Consider the following 18,688-nt stretch of genomic DNA (forward strand, 5'->3'; position numbering starts at 1 on the left):
ATTAATAAATGCTTAGCAGACCATGCTGGCCAGGGCAGAAAATAAGCATGTAACTTTAAAATGTGAATGAAGTTGTTGAAAATGATATTAATGCTCTAAAATCAATAGTTCTGTGTCCCTTACAAACATTTCAGAATAATTCAAATGATTACTTTGAAGTGCAATTGCGTGTTATGGAGACAAACATGGCAGCTATTGGGTAACAAATTCCCAGAATTGCAATGAAATAAATGATCAGTTAATAATTCTGGTGCAGTTTGATAGTGGAATATTGGCCAGGACATGGAGGAATTCCCTGCACTTTTTATTGGAACATTAAATACTGATCTGAACAAGTTATTGGAGCCTCAATTTAACATTAAACCCAAGAAACCCCCTGACAAAAACAGCCCTTCCTCAATGACACATCAAAACATCAACCTGGGTCAAGTTCCCAAGCTCCAAATAAAAAAGGAACTTGAACCCATAACTAACTTGAGGAAACAAGTTGACACAGTTCTTCCATGTACTGAACAACTATATAGAAATAACTATAGCCAACCTAAGTATGTAAACATGCATAAAGAGTGCTCACAATCTAGTTAATGGTTAGTAAAAACAAACAACCTTGGCTTCAGTTTATTTTTGAATGGACATACATAAGCACTCAATGGCTTTTTACATTAAAAATGTATGCAATCATTTATGTTGAATATGCGCCAAATGGATTCTGAATGCAACTGTTTCCCTTTAGTTGTCAAGTGATTCCCCATTTAATAGCTTAGTAGCAAAATAATAGAATGCATGTATATCTATACCCTGCAGCCATTTTCCTCAAAAGCATCTGAATTTTCTTCATAAAGTATCAAAATATTGGTGCAGAGATAACAAGGTGTAGAGCTGGATGAACACAGCAGGCCAAGCAGCATCAGAGGAGCAGGAAAGCTGACGTTTTGGGTCTCGATCCTTTTTCTGAAGAAGGGTCTAGACTCCGAAACGTCAGCTTTCCTGCTCCTCTGATGCTGCTTGGCCTGCTGTGTTCATCCAGCTCTACACCTTGTTATCTCAGATTCTCCAACATCAGCAGTTCCTACTATCTCTGAAGGAATATTGGTGCATTCTTTCAAAGACTTCCTGCATTTACTAGCTGCTTTCCAATGACACTGTTCACATTAGATTGGCCAAATGCAACAAGACATCTCACCAATACAACATGTAACGGAAACTTCTGTAGACAAGCTGCTGCTTGGTTGAATCTTTAAGGCCACAAAACTAATTCTTGTAAACAGCAGATTCCAAAGTGAATTTGAGAACAATTGCTTTTATTTTAAAAGATGTTACTTGTACAGTCATGGGTTCATTTCCATTTACAATTTGTTTCTCCTTGATCGCTCTTTTACGAGATGTACTTCTGGCAGTCAGTAAAGGAATCTCGTGTGCAAGACTTAGCCATATGTAATTGGTTACAGAATCTTACAGCTTAAAATGCAACTAATGTGTGCATCAGTTCTTAGAGTTATCAATTTAGCCTGCCACCCCAGATTCCCACCATGCCTCCACTCCCCAAAAAAAAAAGCAAAGCCTGGGTCCTCTTCCATGTCACAGAAAATTATCTTGTTTCCTTCTATGGATAACAAACTGCTGACAGATTTGAGATTGATAGTTTGACATAGTACCCTAGCATTAATAAATGGCTCAGTAAAATTAAACTCCATAACTGGACAGTAATTCTGCAATTATAGTTAGGTCTTTTACTTAAATAGAACACTGTTTTGATCAAAGCAATCTTTCCAACATCATGCTTTGGTCCTCTCTTTTCCATGTAGAAGACGTTCATATTCGTGATTTGTTGTAAACCTAACTTTCCGCTTGCTGCAAAATGCTCAAATGATTGAACTTCACATATTTTATAAAAGGCATGAAGTTCATTGTTTTCCTAGATGAAACAGCCCAGTGAATACATGTTATTTTTTGACTGCAAGAAAATAGAACTCACTCAGGAACGTGGGTTTGGGCAAAGGGAGCAGAGTTTTTCTGTGTTCATGCAAATAGCATTTGAGAAAAGAACAGAAGTGCTACATCAGTAAGAAATGCATTTTTATTTCAGATTTCTGGTTTTGCTCAGTATTTTGATACCCTGTTGCTGCTATGCACTAACACAATGAACAATGAGTTTTGAAAAACTGAATCCACAGGAGATGCAAGAGTCACACATATCCAACAAATCTGTACTTGAAAAATTCCAACATCTGGATGAAGGAACTGAGGGCATTGTTGCTAAGTCTGCAGATGACACAAAGATAGGAGGGGGGACAAGTAGTGTTGAGGTAGCAGGGAGGCTGCAGAAGTACTTGGGCAAGCTAAGGGACTCGGCAAAGAAATAGAAGACGAAATACAATGCAGAAAATTTTGTGGCAATTTTTTTGGTAGGAATTGAGGCATAGACCATTTTCTAAATGGGGAAAGGCTTCGGAAATCTGAAGCATGAAAGGACTCAGATGTCCTTGAAGTCTCTTAAGGTTAGCATGCAGGCCCAGTTGGCAGTTAGAAAGGCAAATGTATTATTAGTATTCATTTCAAGAGGGCCAGAACACAAGAGCAGAAGTGTATTGCTGAGGCTGTATACGGCTCTGGTTCTGACTGTATTTGAAATATTCTAAGCAGTTTTAGGCCCCGTATCTATGGAAGGATATGCTGGCCTTAGAGAGGGCCCAGAGGAGGTTTACAAGACTGGCCTCAGGGATGAAGGGCTTGTCATTTAGGAACAGTTGAGGACTCTGGGCTTGTTTTGGAGTTTAGAAGGATAAGGGGAGTGGGGGGGGGGGGGGGGGGGGTGCGGAATTGTGATTGAAACTTATAGAATACGGAAAAGCCTGGATAGGGCGGACGTGGAGAAGATACTTTCACTAGTAGGAGAGACTAGAATCAGAGGGCACAGTCTCAGATTGATGGGATAACCCTTTCGAATCGAGATGAGGAGGAATTTCTTCAGTCAGAGGTGGTGAATCTGTGGAACTCATGGCTGCAGAAGGCCATGGAGGCCTAGTCATTAAGTGTATTTAAGACAGAGATAGATAGGTTCTTAAAGACGGAAAGAACTGCGGATGCTGTACATCAGGAACAAAAACAAAATTGCTGGAAAAGCTCAGCAAGTCTGGCAGCATCTGTGAAGGAAAAAACAGAGTTAACGTTTTGAGTCTGGTGACGCTTCCTCAGAAAATAGGTTCTTGATTAGTAAGGAGTTCAAGTGTTACAGGGAGTAGGCAAGAAAATGATGTTGAAAAACATAGCAGCCATGATCAATTGGTGGAGTAGACCTGATGAGCTAAATGGCTTAACTCTGCTCTTACATCTTATGTTGTAATGTTATTTGCACAACGTAGGACATTACTTGCAGTCTGCACAAGCTCAGCAAAAGGTGACCCGAATAAAAGCTAAAACTTGATTGATACTGAATTGAAAGGTTTATTATTTAAGTATGTAAAGCATAGACAAATTAATAAACGTTTATCAAAACAAGGCAAGGTGATGTTTAACCCAACCAACAAAATGGGGTTTGACTGTCATAATGGGACAACTTCCACATTTGCGTCATATTTAAACATGCTTTGTGCTTGCACATTATATTGTGCTGTAGGGGATTTGTTCAAGTAATTTGTTCAAATTACTATAGTGACCACTATAGTGAGCTCAGGTATTTTATGACCAAATTCAGGGCAACGTCCTGTATGCCTTGCGCGGAAGCAAGTGTTTTATCAGTCTCAGGTTATAAACTAAAAATTGCCTCAATTTTAACACAGTTAATTCAGCCAATCCTGCAAGACAACATAAACACCCAAAAAACAACTGACATGGAAACTTTTTTCTTAAATGCTTAATACACTCCATTTACTGAGTACAACTATGTTACAATTCTTTCAAAACAACACTGGTTTGGAGGAAACAGTATCTCAGATTTCCGATACCCCTCTGAAAATTAAACAGCTCCAAGATGTCCGCAAAGTTTATATGGCTTTATCTTAGCCTCATAAAAGCTTCTTCTAATATGGTGATTAAAGTTTCTATTCTTCATTGTTCCTGGAAAATCCTCTTCATTTTAGAGAAAGCAGAAATAGGCAGAATGAAACTGTTGAAACTTGCCATTTTATCACCAACATTTAGAAGAATCCAACAGAGTTACGGTTCAACTACATAAATGAAATATGTAAAAAAAAGACAGCAAACACTGGAATTCTGCAGAAGACACATAAGGATCATTAACTTACTGATACAATTGTGTACTGCTTTATATTGTGACTGTGTCACTCCCACAAACATGCACACCAGTCATAAGCCTAATCTCCCACTTTAAAGCTTCTGTCATCCTGTTCACCTATTCATATTACATAAAGAATTGGGGAAAATCGTAACAATTGTATTGAAAAAATTATCAGAATTCCACAACGTTGAATATCATCAATTGAGGAATAATCTAAGTATAATGAACTGAGGTAGAATAAAATCCACATTCATTTGTTGTTAATTCAAAAGTGGAACTTGCAAATATCAATGCCAGAGGAAATTCAATATTAAACATTAAACCAGGCAGAAGGAATTGCTCAATGCAGAACACAAATTATTTAAAATACTTGCTATATCAACTGTAGGTCTAGCAAACAGATGAAACACGAACTATTAAATGCTTACATTTATACAACACTAAAAATTTAGTCTTTAGCTCAAAGTGAAAAAGTCTGTTTTAATCTCGAAAAGCAAAGTTATCTTCTGTGCTACAGTTTAGTGTTATACAATTTTCCTTCAGTTCTTCCTCTACACCAAACCTTCCATTTCTAATTGGTGACACTAGTCTTCCTAACCCCACCTAATTTTTCATGTACAAATCAGTGAGTTTTGGATTATTCAGCTATGAGGGCATCACAACTAAGTTTCATCTTTCACCCCACTACCCATCAGCGCCAGGATCTCCCAGCACCCACATTCACACAAGTATAGTGCCAGACTGGAATATTACATGCAGTCATTCCTAAGTAACAATACTTTAGTCCAATATTTCAGTTTTTTTACTCCACTCACTTGTAAAAGTCTGGTCACACTTAGGCTGCATTCTCATGCCATTGTACTGAAAACTGACAAGCTGTCAAACCTGACATTACAATCTGTATTCCTCATGATGCAATAAGCCAATGGAGCTCAAAGCATTTTTCATATAGTCACAGATTCATCACAAGGAGTCACTTTCATAAATCAGCTGTTTCTTTATATTTCCAAACTTGATCATTAGAAGTCTTAATTTATTATGAGCAAAACACTTGTAAACTTATCTGGTTTACAAAGGCATTGCTTACAAGATGACTGTACCACACCCATCCGAGAATAGTGATCATGCTGCGGTCAGTCAAAAAAAAAAGTACAACTAAAGATAAATAAACTACCCTCGCACATCAATTTTTATGAGAAAGGGAAGAAGCTTCTTTATTTAAGCAAAATTAACATAAAGATTGAACATTCTGTAATTAATCAACACACAATAGCCAATAACATGCAACAGGCCTGCACTAAGAATATCTGAAATCCCATTATCCAGTAAGCAGTGCAGAAATATACCCTAGTCTATCAACTATGCAGAACAAAAGAGAGGAAAAAGTTTCACTTTTGCATGGGACATATTAATCTATACGACTTCAGCAGCATCCCTTGCTATTGTTAGTGGAATTACAATGGTGGAGGATGAATTAGACACAGGCCAGTTTATAGTTCGGCAATTTAGAAATGTTGAACAGATTGACAAAATAAAGTGGAGCACAAACTAATTTCTAAGCAAGCTTCCCCTATTAGTCATTGACATCATTGTTAAATAATTTGAGACTAGTGCCATCTTTGGATAGCTACGATGTGGGACACTTTTGTCCTCATGCGAACAACTGAAATAACCATAAATTATTCTTAAAGTTGCAACATTAACTTCTTGCAAACTTGAAATAAAATGTATGGGAAACAAGTGATCAACAAACATCCAAACTATTTAAGATAGTAGGAACTGCAGATGCTGGAGAATCCGAGACAACAAGGTGCAGGGCTGGATGAACACAGCAGGCCAAGCAGCATCATAGGAGCAGAAAGGCTGACGTTTCGGGCCTAGACCCTTCGTCAGAAAAGCTTGTTGAGGGCGAGGATGAGTTCGGCTAAGCGGATGAGGGTGTCAGTGGAGGGGGACTGGTCGGGCCTGTGGAAAAAGGAAGAAGCGGAGGGCCTTTAGGCCATCTGCATGGGGAATGCAGGTGTAGAGGGACTGGACATCCATGGTAAAGATGAGGTGTTGGGGACCGGGGAATTGGAAGTTCTGGAGGAGGTGGAGGGCGTGGGTGGTGTCACAGACATAGGTAGGGAGTTCCTGGACCAAGGGGGAGAAAATGGAGTCCAGATAGTTGGAGATCAGTTCGGTGGGGCAGGAGCAGGCGGAGACAATGGGTCGACCAGGGCATTCAGGTTTGTGGATTTTGGGAAGGAGATAGAAGTGGGCAGTGCGAGGTTGGGGAACGATGAGGTTGGAGGCCGTGGGTGGGAGGTCACCTGAGGTGATGAGGTTGTGGATGGTTTGGGAGATGATCGTTTGGTGCTCAGAGGTGGGGACATGATCAAGGAGGCGGTAGGAGGTGGTGTCGGAGAGTTGGCGTCTGGCCTCGGCGATATAGAGGTCAGTGCGCCATACTACAACTGCGCCTCCCTTGTCCGCGGGTTTTATGGTGAGGTTGGGATTGGAGCGGAGGGCTGCACGTTCTGCGGGGGAGAGGTTGGAGTGGGAGAGAGGGGTGGAGAGGCTGAGGCGATTGATGTCTCGACGGCAGTTGGAGATGAAGAGGTCGAGGGAGGGTAGGAGGCCTTGGGGTGGTGTCCAGGAGGAGGGGGTGTGTTGGAAGCGGGAGAAGGGGTCAGTAAAGGGAGGGTTAGGCTCACGGTTGAAGAAGTGAGCGTGGAGGCGGAGGCAGCGGAAAAACTGCTCTATGTCCAAGCGTGAGCAGTATTTTCTGATGAAGGGTCTAGGCCCGAAACGTCAGCCTTTCTGCTCCTATGATGCTGCTTGGCCTGCTGTGTTCATCCAGCCCTGCACCTTGTTGTCTCCAAACTATTTACTTGGGGTTTTCATTTCATACTGAGATGAAAAGAAATATTTTTCTCTTAAACTCATGGAAAATTCAAAGAAATTAAAAGCTCATGGGATCCAGGGTAATTTAGCAAGATAGATCCAAACTTGGCTTAGCGGCAGGAGACAAATGGTGGCAGTAGAAGGCTGTTAGAGTGATTAGAGTCCGGTGTGCAGGGCCTGACCACAAGAATTGAGTGCTGGGTCCCTTGTTGTTTGTGATATTCATAAATGATGTAGAAGAGCATGTGGGAGGGATGATAAGTAAGTTTGCAGATGACACAACGGTTGGCTAGGTTGTTGACAGTGAGAAAGATGATGCTGGGTTATCAAGGGATATAAACAGATTGGTCTGATCAACAGCAAATCAAATTTAACCCTGATAAACACCAGGTAATGCCCTTTCAAAGGAACAAGATAAGGGAGTATTCAATGAATGCCAAAACAGCAAGGAGCTCAGAAAAACATAGGGATTCTGTGATGCTTGACCACTGACCTGTGAAGCTGACAGGATAGGTTAATAGGATAGCTAAAACTTGCTTTTATCAGTCATGGCATAGATTTAAGGGCAGGAAGGTCAGGTTGGAGCTGTACAGAATTTTTGTTGGATCACTCCTGTAGTGGTTCTGGTCACCACACTATGAGCAAGAATGTGACTGCACTGGAGGAAGTGTAGGGGAGATTCACCAGGACGTTGCTTGGGATGGAAGATTTCAGCTATGAAGAGAGGCTGGATAAACTCAGATAATAGCGTGGAGCTGGAGGAGCACAGCAGGCCAGGCAGCATCAGAGGAGGAAAGTTGACGTTTCGGTCGGGACCCTTCTTCAGCTGTGCTCCTCCAGCTCCACACTTATCTGACTCCAGCATCGGCAGTTCTTACTATCTCCGGATAAAAGCAGGATGTTTTCTCTGGAACAGAGGAACTTGAGGGGGATCTGATAGAGGCGTATAACATTACGAGGGGCATGGATAGGCTGAGTAGAAAGCAGCTGTTGCTCTGAGTTGAAGAGTCAATAGCAGTGGGCATAATTTTAAAATGAAAGCCAGGAGGTTTAGACGGAATTTCACAAAAAACGTTTTCCATCCAGAGGGTGGAGGAGGTCTGGAATGGACTGCCTGGGACAGGAAAACTCAACCTTTAAGATGCACTTGGATAAGCACTTGTGTCATAACATTCTAGGCCCATTGCTTCGTGCAGCAAAGTGGGACTAGTGTAGGTAGAACATAGAACATAACAGCGCAGTACAGGGCCTTCTGCCCTCGATGTTGCGCTGACCTGTGAAACCAATCTGAAGCCCATCTAACCTACACTATTCCATTATCATCCATATGTTTATCCAATGACCATTTAAATGCCCTTAAAGTTGGCGAGTCAACTCAGAGTAGTAAGGGCGTGGAATGCCCTGCCTGCAAAAGTAGTAAAGAACCTACCTCTGACATCTGTCCTATATCTATCACCCCTCAATTTAAAGCTATGTCCCCTCGTGCTAGCCATCACCATCCGAGGAAAAAGGCTCCCACTGTCCACCCTGTCTAATCCTCTGATCATCTTGTATGTCTCTATTAAGTCACCTCTTAACCTTCTTCTCTCTAACAAAAACAGCCTCAAGTCCCTCTCAGCCTTTCCTCATAAGACCTTCCCTCCATACCAGGCAACATCCTGGTAAATCTCCTCTGCACCCTTTCCGATGCTTCCACATCCTTCCTATAATGCGGTGACCAGAACTGTACGCAATACTCCAAGTGCGGCCGCACCAGAGTTTTGTACAGCTGCAACAAGACCTCATAGCTCCGAAACTCAATCCCTCTACCAATAAAACCTAACACACCGTACGCCTTCTTAACAACACTATCAACCTGGGTAGAAGTATATTTTTGGCAGTAGACTTGATGGGCAAAAAGGCCTCTTCTATACTGTGATTCAATGATTCTTTAGTCTACAGAATTATCCTCCAAGGAGAGTAGTGGAGGTTGCATCATTTAATTTATTCAAGGCTGAGTTAGATAGATTTTTGACCAAAAAGGGAATTGAGGACATACAGGCTGTGCAGCACGAAGTGGAGTTGAAGCCAAAACCAGATCAACAACGATCTTATCAAATGATAGAGCAGTTTCAAAGGGGCCAAATGGTCTGCATATGCTCGGATTTCTTGTGCTCAGTATTGTTTCCCCTTGATCCTTTATTGTCAACTAAGATAGGTACTTGCCAGGGGCACAATATTTAAACTGAATAAGAGGGAGAAGGGGAAAGCTTGCACCAAAATCACACATGAACATCCTGCTAACCAGTTATAATCATGTTTTAAAAGAGGTCAGGAATTTCCCTGCAGACATCTGAACTCTGCCCTCAGACTGAGATTAAGACCATAAGACCACACAGTCTGTGTAAATTTCCCTGGAGCAGTTAATTGAAAGCCAGAGGGGGTGGTCATTGTCCAACTAAGATCAGCAGGCGGGCCTTTAGGGTGGGAAGCAGCAGAACTGAAAAGAAGGAAGGGGCCCATCCAAATAGAGACAGTGTCTCACCAACTTCTCCAAGATTTAATTTTTCTTTTAAAAAAAAACAACCTTTGTAACTGGGCCAACCTTGTTAGAATGGAGGAGGAGGACTGAGATGCTTTCAGACCAGAAACCTAAGACTCTTGAAGTGCTGGTAGCTTGGTCCGTTGGGCAGGCCCCTGCTGGAAGGACAAGAAATTCTGCACCAACTCTGTGAACCTGGAAGGTGACAGGAAATTCCTGGGCAGCCTCCTCCATCAGTCACATTAGGTGACTCGAGTTTAAATCAGCCAGCCGTCACGTACTGGAAGGTGGCCCAGCTGCTGTCCTACCCTTTCCAAATCCCCCCTCTCAGAAATAGCCTGGGGGTGGAATGGAGCAAAGAACGAACATGAAAGATGGCACCATATTTTAGGTCTGCTCCCTCCGTTGCTAGCCACAGGAAGGATCTCAAAATTCCAGGCTAACAGTTTCTGTGGAGGTAGAAACTGTCAGAACTGCTGAGTATTTCCAACATTTCCTATTTTTACTTCAGACTTCCAAACTTGACTGCAGTGTGCATTTGTACTCACCCAGTCCTTTGATAAACAATACACCAATTATCCTGAGCTCAAATCATGTGTAATAAGTTCCCGCAAGGTAAAGCATCACTTCTGTTAGTCTGTTGATGTGATATTTACCAAATTGCAAATCATTTGGTAATGCTTTATTTGAAAACTGTAATCGAGGATCGTTCCATAAGTTATTGTAAGTTTTAAAAGCAACCATCTAACTTAATTGCAGATGGTGGCTTTTATAACTTCATTCACAGGGTGGGAAATTGACATTAATGTATTCAATGTTGCCTTCAAAATCCCAACTGATCCTACCAGTTTTACTTGTCACCGAATTAGGAGACAGAATAATATCAGCTGGGGCATAAAACTAGTTTGCCTCCCAGATCCCCTTGCTGTCCCACGCAAAAAGCAAAACCATTTCAATATTCCATTTCATAAAGAAAGCCCAAATGCAAATTTTAAGAATTATACATCAATTGGCAGTATATTCTAAATGTTGAAAATTTATTTTTGTTTAAGTATTACCAAGCCATGTACTAAATTTAAAGGTCTTAAAATCATAAGTCACACGACTTTGAATACTTGTTGCTTTGTTTAGACCCTTGACATGCAACTCTGATACCCTCTCATGTTATTCCAGCCATTTGGTTTGTTTTTAGCGCCACCTTATTTTTCATCACTTGCAGTTATCTCTCTGCCTTAATCAATCAGTTTATAGATCATCCCTTCACTTGTTATTCAGCTATTAACATTTTACTCACACCGTTTGACACTTTTTATCATCTGCAGAATCTCGCTATTGAGCCTACTGACACTACTTATACTTATCTGTTGACACTCTTAATTACCTGGCTATTATCTCTCTGCCTACGTATCTGTGTCTGTGCACTTCTCTCCATTTCACCAGACAAAAGAGCAGTGCTATGAAAGCTTATGTTTTCAAGTAAACCTGTTGGACTCGTGGGGTCCTGGTCTCATGTGACTTCTGACTTTGTCCATCCTTGTCCAACACTGCCACCTCTACATAATGTCTAAAAGGACACATGCACTTGGACAAATGGCAGCTTTATCTGCAATAGTTGTCTACACACTACTCAGCATTAAGTTGCCTCCCAGACGAACATCGTGATTATATGTAGCCTACAGGTCAAATATCAGTGGACCATTAATTCACACCACAATGCGCTCAAAACATTCACAAAACCATACAGGAATCAGCATCATTGCTGGAATCATTGTTTGTTACATGATGGTGAAAGATATTGCACTGGCTTTTAAACTTTGATAGTTTGCCAATAACAAAACTTATAGCACATCTCTTCCACTTATTGAGTTGAATTAGAAAAACATGCTTCACTCATAATTCCTGAGAGTACTAAAACGACAGTAAAATTATCATCTGCAAGCCAATACATTAATGCAGCTTGAGTGTTAATTTGGTCAAAATCTAAACAGATACACAATTAAGAGTGATTTTCCTCATTTAATCTCTATTCACACTGAACAGGTGATGGGTCACAGACTTCACTAGCCCCCTGGATTTGATATGCAAAAGGTTCATTCTCAAAGTGCATGTTTCAGATAACATTTAAAGTTAGTAAACACGTCATAACAGACAGCAACTGAAATGAGTCAGATCAAACTGTTTCTAACATTATTCCAAAGGTGATGTTAACTTTATTTTCCAGATAACAATGTATAATAAACTTTATAATCTGTGTTTCTGCAATTGTATATAAGATTACTCAAGGTTCACCAGCGTGATTAAAGTAAAAATATGTAGTTCTCACAACAAATACAACAGTAACCAGTTTCATTCACTAAATGCAGAAGGCACTTCAAACCTCCTTTAGATAATAAGACGGGAAAAATAAAACACTGATTATAATCAACATTGTCTGATCATTAGATATGATAACTGGGAAACTTTCCAGAGTACAGACTGTCACTTGCAGTATAGTTACATATTGCCTGCATCAGGACTTTTTAAACCAAACTCCTTTCAACTTTCTTTGCTGCAAAACAATGCATGAGTGTCCAAGTGAGCAATTAATTGGCTGAAAACACCTCTAATAGTTCCTTTCGAGTTGTTCTGTTCACATTAAATAATTTAAAACAGAGCACATCTTTTCAAACTAGGATCACGGAACATTAAGGGACCCATAAAGAGATCCTGGGGCTCTGTATTAACGGGCAAGTACACTAACAAGAGATATTTCCTACAATTATAGAGTTAGGAAGAACTGCAGATGCTGGAGTCAGAGACAATACAGTATGGAACTGGAGGAACACAGCAGGCCGGGCAGCATCAGAGGAGCAGGAAAGTGGACGTTTCGGTCAGAACCCTTCCTCAGAAATACAATTATAGAATTGGATAACCCATTAATATCTGCAGGAGGTCTCAAACATTTGCAAATTTACAAGCCAGAAAAGCCTAAAAACATACAAGACAGAGGAAAAAAGACTGACACAAAAAAGGATGAGGGAATGAGTTGAACATTGGTCAGGTTATTATTGGAATATTGCGTGCAATTGTTGTGAAGGTTGTGAAACTTGAAAGGGTTCAGAACAGATTTACAGGATGTTGCCAGGGTTGGAGGGTTTCAGCTATAGGGAGAGGCTGAATAGTTTGGGGTTATTTTCCCTGGAGTGTTGGAGATTGAGGGGTGACCTTCTAGAGTTTTATAAAATCATGAGGGGCATGGATAGGATAAATACACAAGGTCTTTTCCCTGGGGTGGGGCAAGTCCAAAATTAGAGGGCATAGGTTTAAGGTAAGTGGGGAAAGATTTCAAAGGGACCTAAGGGGCAACCTTTTCACGCAGATTGTGATGCTTGTATGGAATGAGCTGCCAGAGGAAGTGGAGGAGGCTGGTACAGTTAAAACATTTAAAAGGCATCTGGATGGGTATATGAACAGGAAGGGTTTAGAGGGATAAGGACCAAATGCGACTAGTTTTATTTAGAATATCTGGTTGGCATGGATGAGTTGGACTGAAGGGTCTGTTTCCATGCTGTATATGTCAATGACTGTATGACTCTATGACAAATGGCTAAATATGGATCACATCATGCAGTGGCAGTATCCTTAACTCTGGGCTAGAAGGTTCAAGGCCCATCTCAGGATGACACATAAAGGCACATCATAAACTGTCCAAAAACAAATTGCTGGAATAAATTTTACCTGGACCCTCATCAGACTACAAATAAAGTAATGATTAAATTACATCCACCTGAATGGACAGAGAAAGCCTTGGGCTATTTTTAAGCTGAAAAGAACACAAGACCCTTTAGAAAACACTATGTTACTTAGAAAATGACTCATAACATAAGGCTATTCTAACTGTGATCTACTAGTGACTGAAAACTGCACCAACTTTGAATTCACCACTGGTGCTAATATACAATCAATCTTTTGCAACATTAAAAGGCAATAATATTTTGTCAGACAGTTAGTTTTCAATCCTCTCCGGAAATTTATGCTTTAGAAGTAAGAATTAGAGACAGCATAAAACAGAACCGTCTGCAGAGAACTACCATAATGTGGAGCTGTTACACTCAACAAAAACTATGAACAGGCTCTGCCAATGTCCCCATTCATAAATGGCCCATGGCAGGAACTCCACAGTCAGAGAAATAGTCTAATTCACAATATTTATTGTTATTAGGCTGCTTCTAGCATCTAATTAGTGCTTTAAAATGACATAATACAAGTAAAGGTCACATACATCAAATAAACAGATTTCATTCCGTGACAATTAACATTATGGCATTTCAGAATAATACACATTTCTTTAATTACATACATTCATCTATATGAATTTTAAATGCCTAAGTAATCACAGAAATCAAAGATGTTCAACATCTCATATTGCCCAACTACACTTCCAGCTGAAAGAGATACAAAAAAAAGCTCTCTTTGACATAATACGCATTCCTTTTTACAATGTCAAAAAGCTTTCCTGGGCAAACTGCTACAAAGCAATTCGGAATTTAACATCTTGACAGCCAACCATCCCATTCTTAACGTACTTCCACAATTTTATAGATGCGCTTGCAAATCACTAAGAAAGGATGGGATTGTTGAATTATGTCCTTATGAAACATTTAATCCCACACTTTTATCTCCAAGGTTCAGCAAGTCTGGTAAAATGCATCTCAACCATCATATCCAAATTAAATACAACAGCTGTATAACCAAATTGGTATGGTTTTACAATTTGTATTTTTCCACAAACAGATATACAAGTTGAAATCAAGCCACAAGTTAGAGATGATGAAGGCATTAAAATTTGCCTGCCAATGCATCACGTTGAAAAATTCTGTCACCCTCATAATTCTATTTTAACTGGGTCTTAGAATACCCACTACTGCCATAGCAAAATAATTTTGTTTTGAGGAAGGCATCACTGATACCCAATCAAATACAGTATAAAATGAACACACATTACTATTTGCTTCTCAATTATACAATACCTACACTGCAGCACCCAATGGGTGTGGAACAGCTTTTAGTAGCTGGGAGAGTACCACGTGATCCCTCATCAGAGCAACTAAAGCTTCTGAAAGGCCGGGAAGAGAACAAAACAACCTCTCCCTGTACATTCCACCCATCACAGACCATGTATGAGGAACCCAGGTGAATCCAGAAGGAAAACCAAAAGAAATGCAGATGCTGTAAATCAGAAACAAAAGCAGAAATTCCTGGAAAAGCTCAGCAGGTCTAGCAGCATCTGTGGAGAAAATCAGAGTTAATGTTTCGGGTCCAGTGACCATTCCGTTCTGAACAAGGGTCACTCGACCCAAAACATTAACTCTGATTTCTCTCCACAGATGCTGCCAGACCCGCTGAGCTTTTCCAGCAATTTCAGTTTTTGTTTCTGGATCCAGAAGGAAGTCCTCAAGTGATCAACCCACGTCCTTACGTACCTGGCACTCTCAGGTCCAGAATGGAGAACTGAAGTTTCAAAAAATTAAGGACACTTTTCCTTCATACATGCATGCCACACAAATAATTAATGAGTCAAGCAAATGGAGTTAAAGGACATTTTATGAAATTTATCCATGAATTATAGTCAATTAACTGTAGTTTTTAAATCATACAACAAAATTAGAAAAAAAAAGTTATGTAACAGAGGTGATGGCCTAGTGGTATTATCGCTGGACTGTTAATCTAGAGACCCAGATAATGTTCTGGGGACCCAGATTCAAATCCTGCCATGGCAGATGGTGGAATCTGAATTCAATAAATATCTGGAATTAAGAATCTAATGATGACCATGAATCCATTGTCGATTGTTGGAAAAACCCGTCTGGTTCACTAACACCCTTTAGGGAAGGAAACTGCCATCCTTACCTGGTCTGGCCTACATATGATTCCAGACCCACAGCAATGTAGTTGACTCTGAACTTCCCTCTAGACATTTTGGGATGGGCAATAAATGCTGCCTAGCAAGTGACTACCTCATCCCGTGAAGGAATAATAAAAAAAAAGTCAGTTTCCTCAATGGTCATGTACAAAAAATTGCTGAAAACCAAAAAAGTGCTTTCTTCCTGTAAGAAGACTGTCTTACAAAATGGTTTTTGCCACTTTTTCTGCTTTGTGATGCAAGCTTTACAGCAAAGAATAAGATATAACGAATGCCAGCCAGGTGAAAATCTTTTGACAGTTTCCACATTCTAATTTTCTTCCTTGTTTTTCTGAATATTCTCATCTCTATATGATCCCACAGGTCTTGGAGATCCTCTGGTACATTGTCTGCTCACTGCACCAAAGTAAACCGAATGAACCCCCAATTTCAAATTTGCTGTGGAAGACATCATTAAGGCGAATCTTAAATGTGCATCTTACTTTCACTTTCATAAATCATTCAACCAACTCACTTTGATCCCTTGTGCGTGTTACAGTCATAACACATTAAATGGAGGATGATAAAAATACTGTTCATGTATGTTGAACACCACTGCCTCACATTCTCATCTTACTACTTAACACTGCACTCTACCTGGCCAAGACTTGTAACCTACCTTCCTCTGACACTGTTCTCAGTGCCACAACAAAACCAAGCAGCAATACAAGACTGAAAACATAAAAAACAGTGTGGGCAAGAGGACAGCAAAACACGATTTTGGCAAAGACATGTTCAACCTGAAAAATTATACAAACATGAAATAGAACATTGTACAGAATTCATTAAATTGCATGAGAATTCAATTTCAGCCCTAAAATTTACACCTTGAAGTGACATATCATTTGAATACTGGATGATATTTTCTGCACAAATGCTAATCTAAATCCATCGATGGACAAAAAAGTGTGTGATTGCTCCTCGACAGCCAGAATATCATCTTGGCACAGGATTTTGTGACTTATTCGAAGTTCACGAGCTTGGTTATATGTCACTGGATACTTGTGGCTGCATTACTGCTTACAACACGAACATTTCAAACAATTTATTCACATTTAAGAAAACACACGTTTGCACTCTTTTTGCTGGCCGTCCTGGATTTGCATACATTTGTTCAAGAGTGTTTATCTTGGGTGGCAACGGGAAAATAAAAAATCAAATTAGGGGAGGGATAGAGAATGAAAACATATTGGCCGATCACTCCACCATCAAAACTTGATCCCACGCATCTACTGACATAGCAGAGAGCATCAGCAATAATACCGGCACAAAAAGTCCCGAATAAAAATAAGTTTGAAAGTCTCTGAGGCTATCACGTGTTAATTTAAAGCCAGTCTCTCTCTTTGCCTATTGCAGCATGGTTGGAGGCAGCATGCTGTGGAAACAGGACACCGTGCAGACCCGTTTCCTATGAAAGCCGGACTGTGGAGCGAAAGGAGATGGGATCTCCCCACCAATCTCTGTTTTTGTTGCAAGCTGAGAGTTGCGGCGGGACAGAAGAAACATAATTGAAACACTGTAGCAGCGCTGGGGTGGGGGGCTTTCCTGAGCCAGAGCTAGGGGAAGGAGTGAGAGAGGGGGAAGTGGCGTGGGGAAATAGGTGCAAGCCAGTCTCGAGCTCCGTCCAGCCAGCCCACCCCTTTTGCCCATGTGAGCTACAAGAGTCTGCATTGGTTTGGCACTGACCGTAGTTGTCCTGCTCCATGGCTCGGAATCTTCCTCCTCCTCCTCCTGTTGCTGCCTGCACCGGTGGGCACCAGCTGAGCTGAGCGGGCTGCCTCGCGCTCCGCCCAGGACTCCGCTCGAGCCGATCAGCTGACATCAGCGCCCGGGGAAAGGAGGCGTGGCCTGCGACCACGTGATCCCGGAAGCTGACAGCCCGCTGTTGCATTTTGACACAGTGCAGGCTCGGCCCCAAGGTCACAACCAGCTATGCTCAGTGACCCCTTTGTGTATACACACACACACAGCAGATTTAAATCGGACTTTGTTTTTTTTTAAAAAAAAGATTCTGCCAACAGGTTACCCGCCCAGAACAAATATTTATTCGCAACATGATGCAAGAGCGAGTTATTACTCCTATAGAGGTCGAGTTTCCTGCCATGTGTACAGGTCAATCAAGGAAACCGCGTCGGCACAGAAGTACATTTTTATGCAAAAAGGTGCACAGAAAGATTGGGTGAAGGGGTGACTTCTGGAAATCCCTCCACGATATTCCCCCAAACTATAGAAAAGCAATTCTTTGTTACAACAATGTGACAATTTTTCAAGCAGATTTCCATACTCGTTATCCAATGTGAGGAAAAGCAGTTCTTTGCTGCAGGTCCACACGCACCAGAAACTGGCCGAACTGATTTGAGTCCAGTTGACAGGTATTTCAGAGAAAGGCAACGTAACACCCGCTGTCCCAGCCATTCCCAATTGGCCCAACGTTTCTCTATACCTTCAAGCCAAGTGGTTTCTGCACTTTGCTGCACTCGTGTTGTCAGATTCTCACCTCTCTTCAGTCACAGGGGAGCCTCAGCACCTAAGCACTTCATTCATTACAAGTTAATAGGACATCGTTGCCCACATTGGTCAGACATTGTTGACCTCATGAGAAACCCCACCTACTTTGCAGGGATACTCAAACTCTTATCAGAGCAACAAGAACCACAGAGCGAAAACTTGAGGGGGGTTGGAAGAGGAGTCAGACTAAGCTAATTTTTGACCATAAAGCAGGGACGTCGTCCCCAAATGACGCCAGCATCTAATCGAGATGTCTGAAATTCCAACGACTCTGAACAGTCAAGAAAATTCTCCACTCAAGCTGTGAACTGCTCTGCCACTATCGTGAACACACAGTTAAGCACATCCCCGTTACCATCTCATTTCCTCTTCCAGAGAGAAGTGAGAAAACGTTGCAGTCAGGATTGGCTTGGCAATAAACAAAATTTCTCAGAACCATACAGACATTGTAATGAAATGAAAATCAACGACTTCATATACCCTGTTCTTTTCGCTGATAACATTTTTAGAAGCTGATAACATTTAGAAATGTGAACGAACACCAAATTGAGAAAAACAACAGAATGGACAGTGATAACTCTACCATGGCCGGAAA

The 18,688-nt window shown here is 41.0% G+C and overlaps 1 protein-coding gene across 1 annotated transcript in view; it reads right to left on the minus strand.

Annotated features, from left to right (window-relative positions):
* The window catches only part of cyth1b (cytohesin 1b), a 216,147-nt gene extending 198,761 nt beyond the window's left edge, over positions 1-17,386 (minus strand). The window contains exon 1 of the mRNA XM_048610838.1: positions 17,272-17,386. Coding sequence (XP_048466795.1) covers positions 17,272-17,290 — 19 coding nt within the window. The 5' untranslated portion in view covers positions 17,291-17,386. The remainder of the gene's footprint in view (positions 1-17,271) is intronic.
* Positions 17,387-18,688: the final 1,302 nt, after the last annotated feature.

Source organism: Rhincodon typus, chromosome 23, assembly GCF_021869965.1.
Source record: "Rhincodon typus isolate 14 chromosome 23, sRhiTyp1.1, whole genome shotgun sequence".
Classification (NCBI taxonomy): domain Eukaryota; kingdom Metazoa; phylum Chordata; class Chondrichthyes; order Orectolobiformes; family Rhincodontidae; genus Rhincodon; species Rhincodon typus.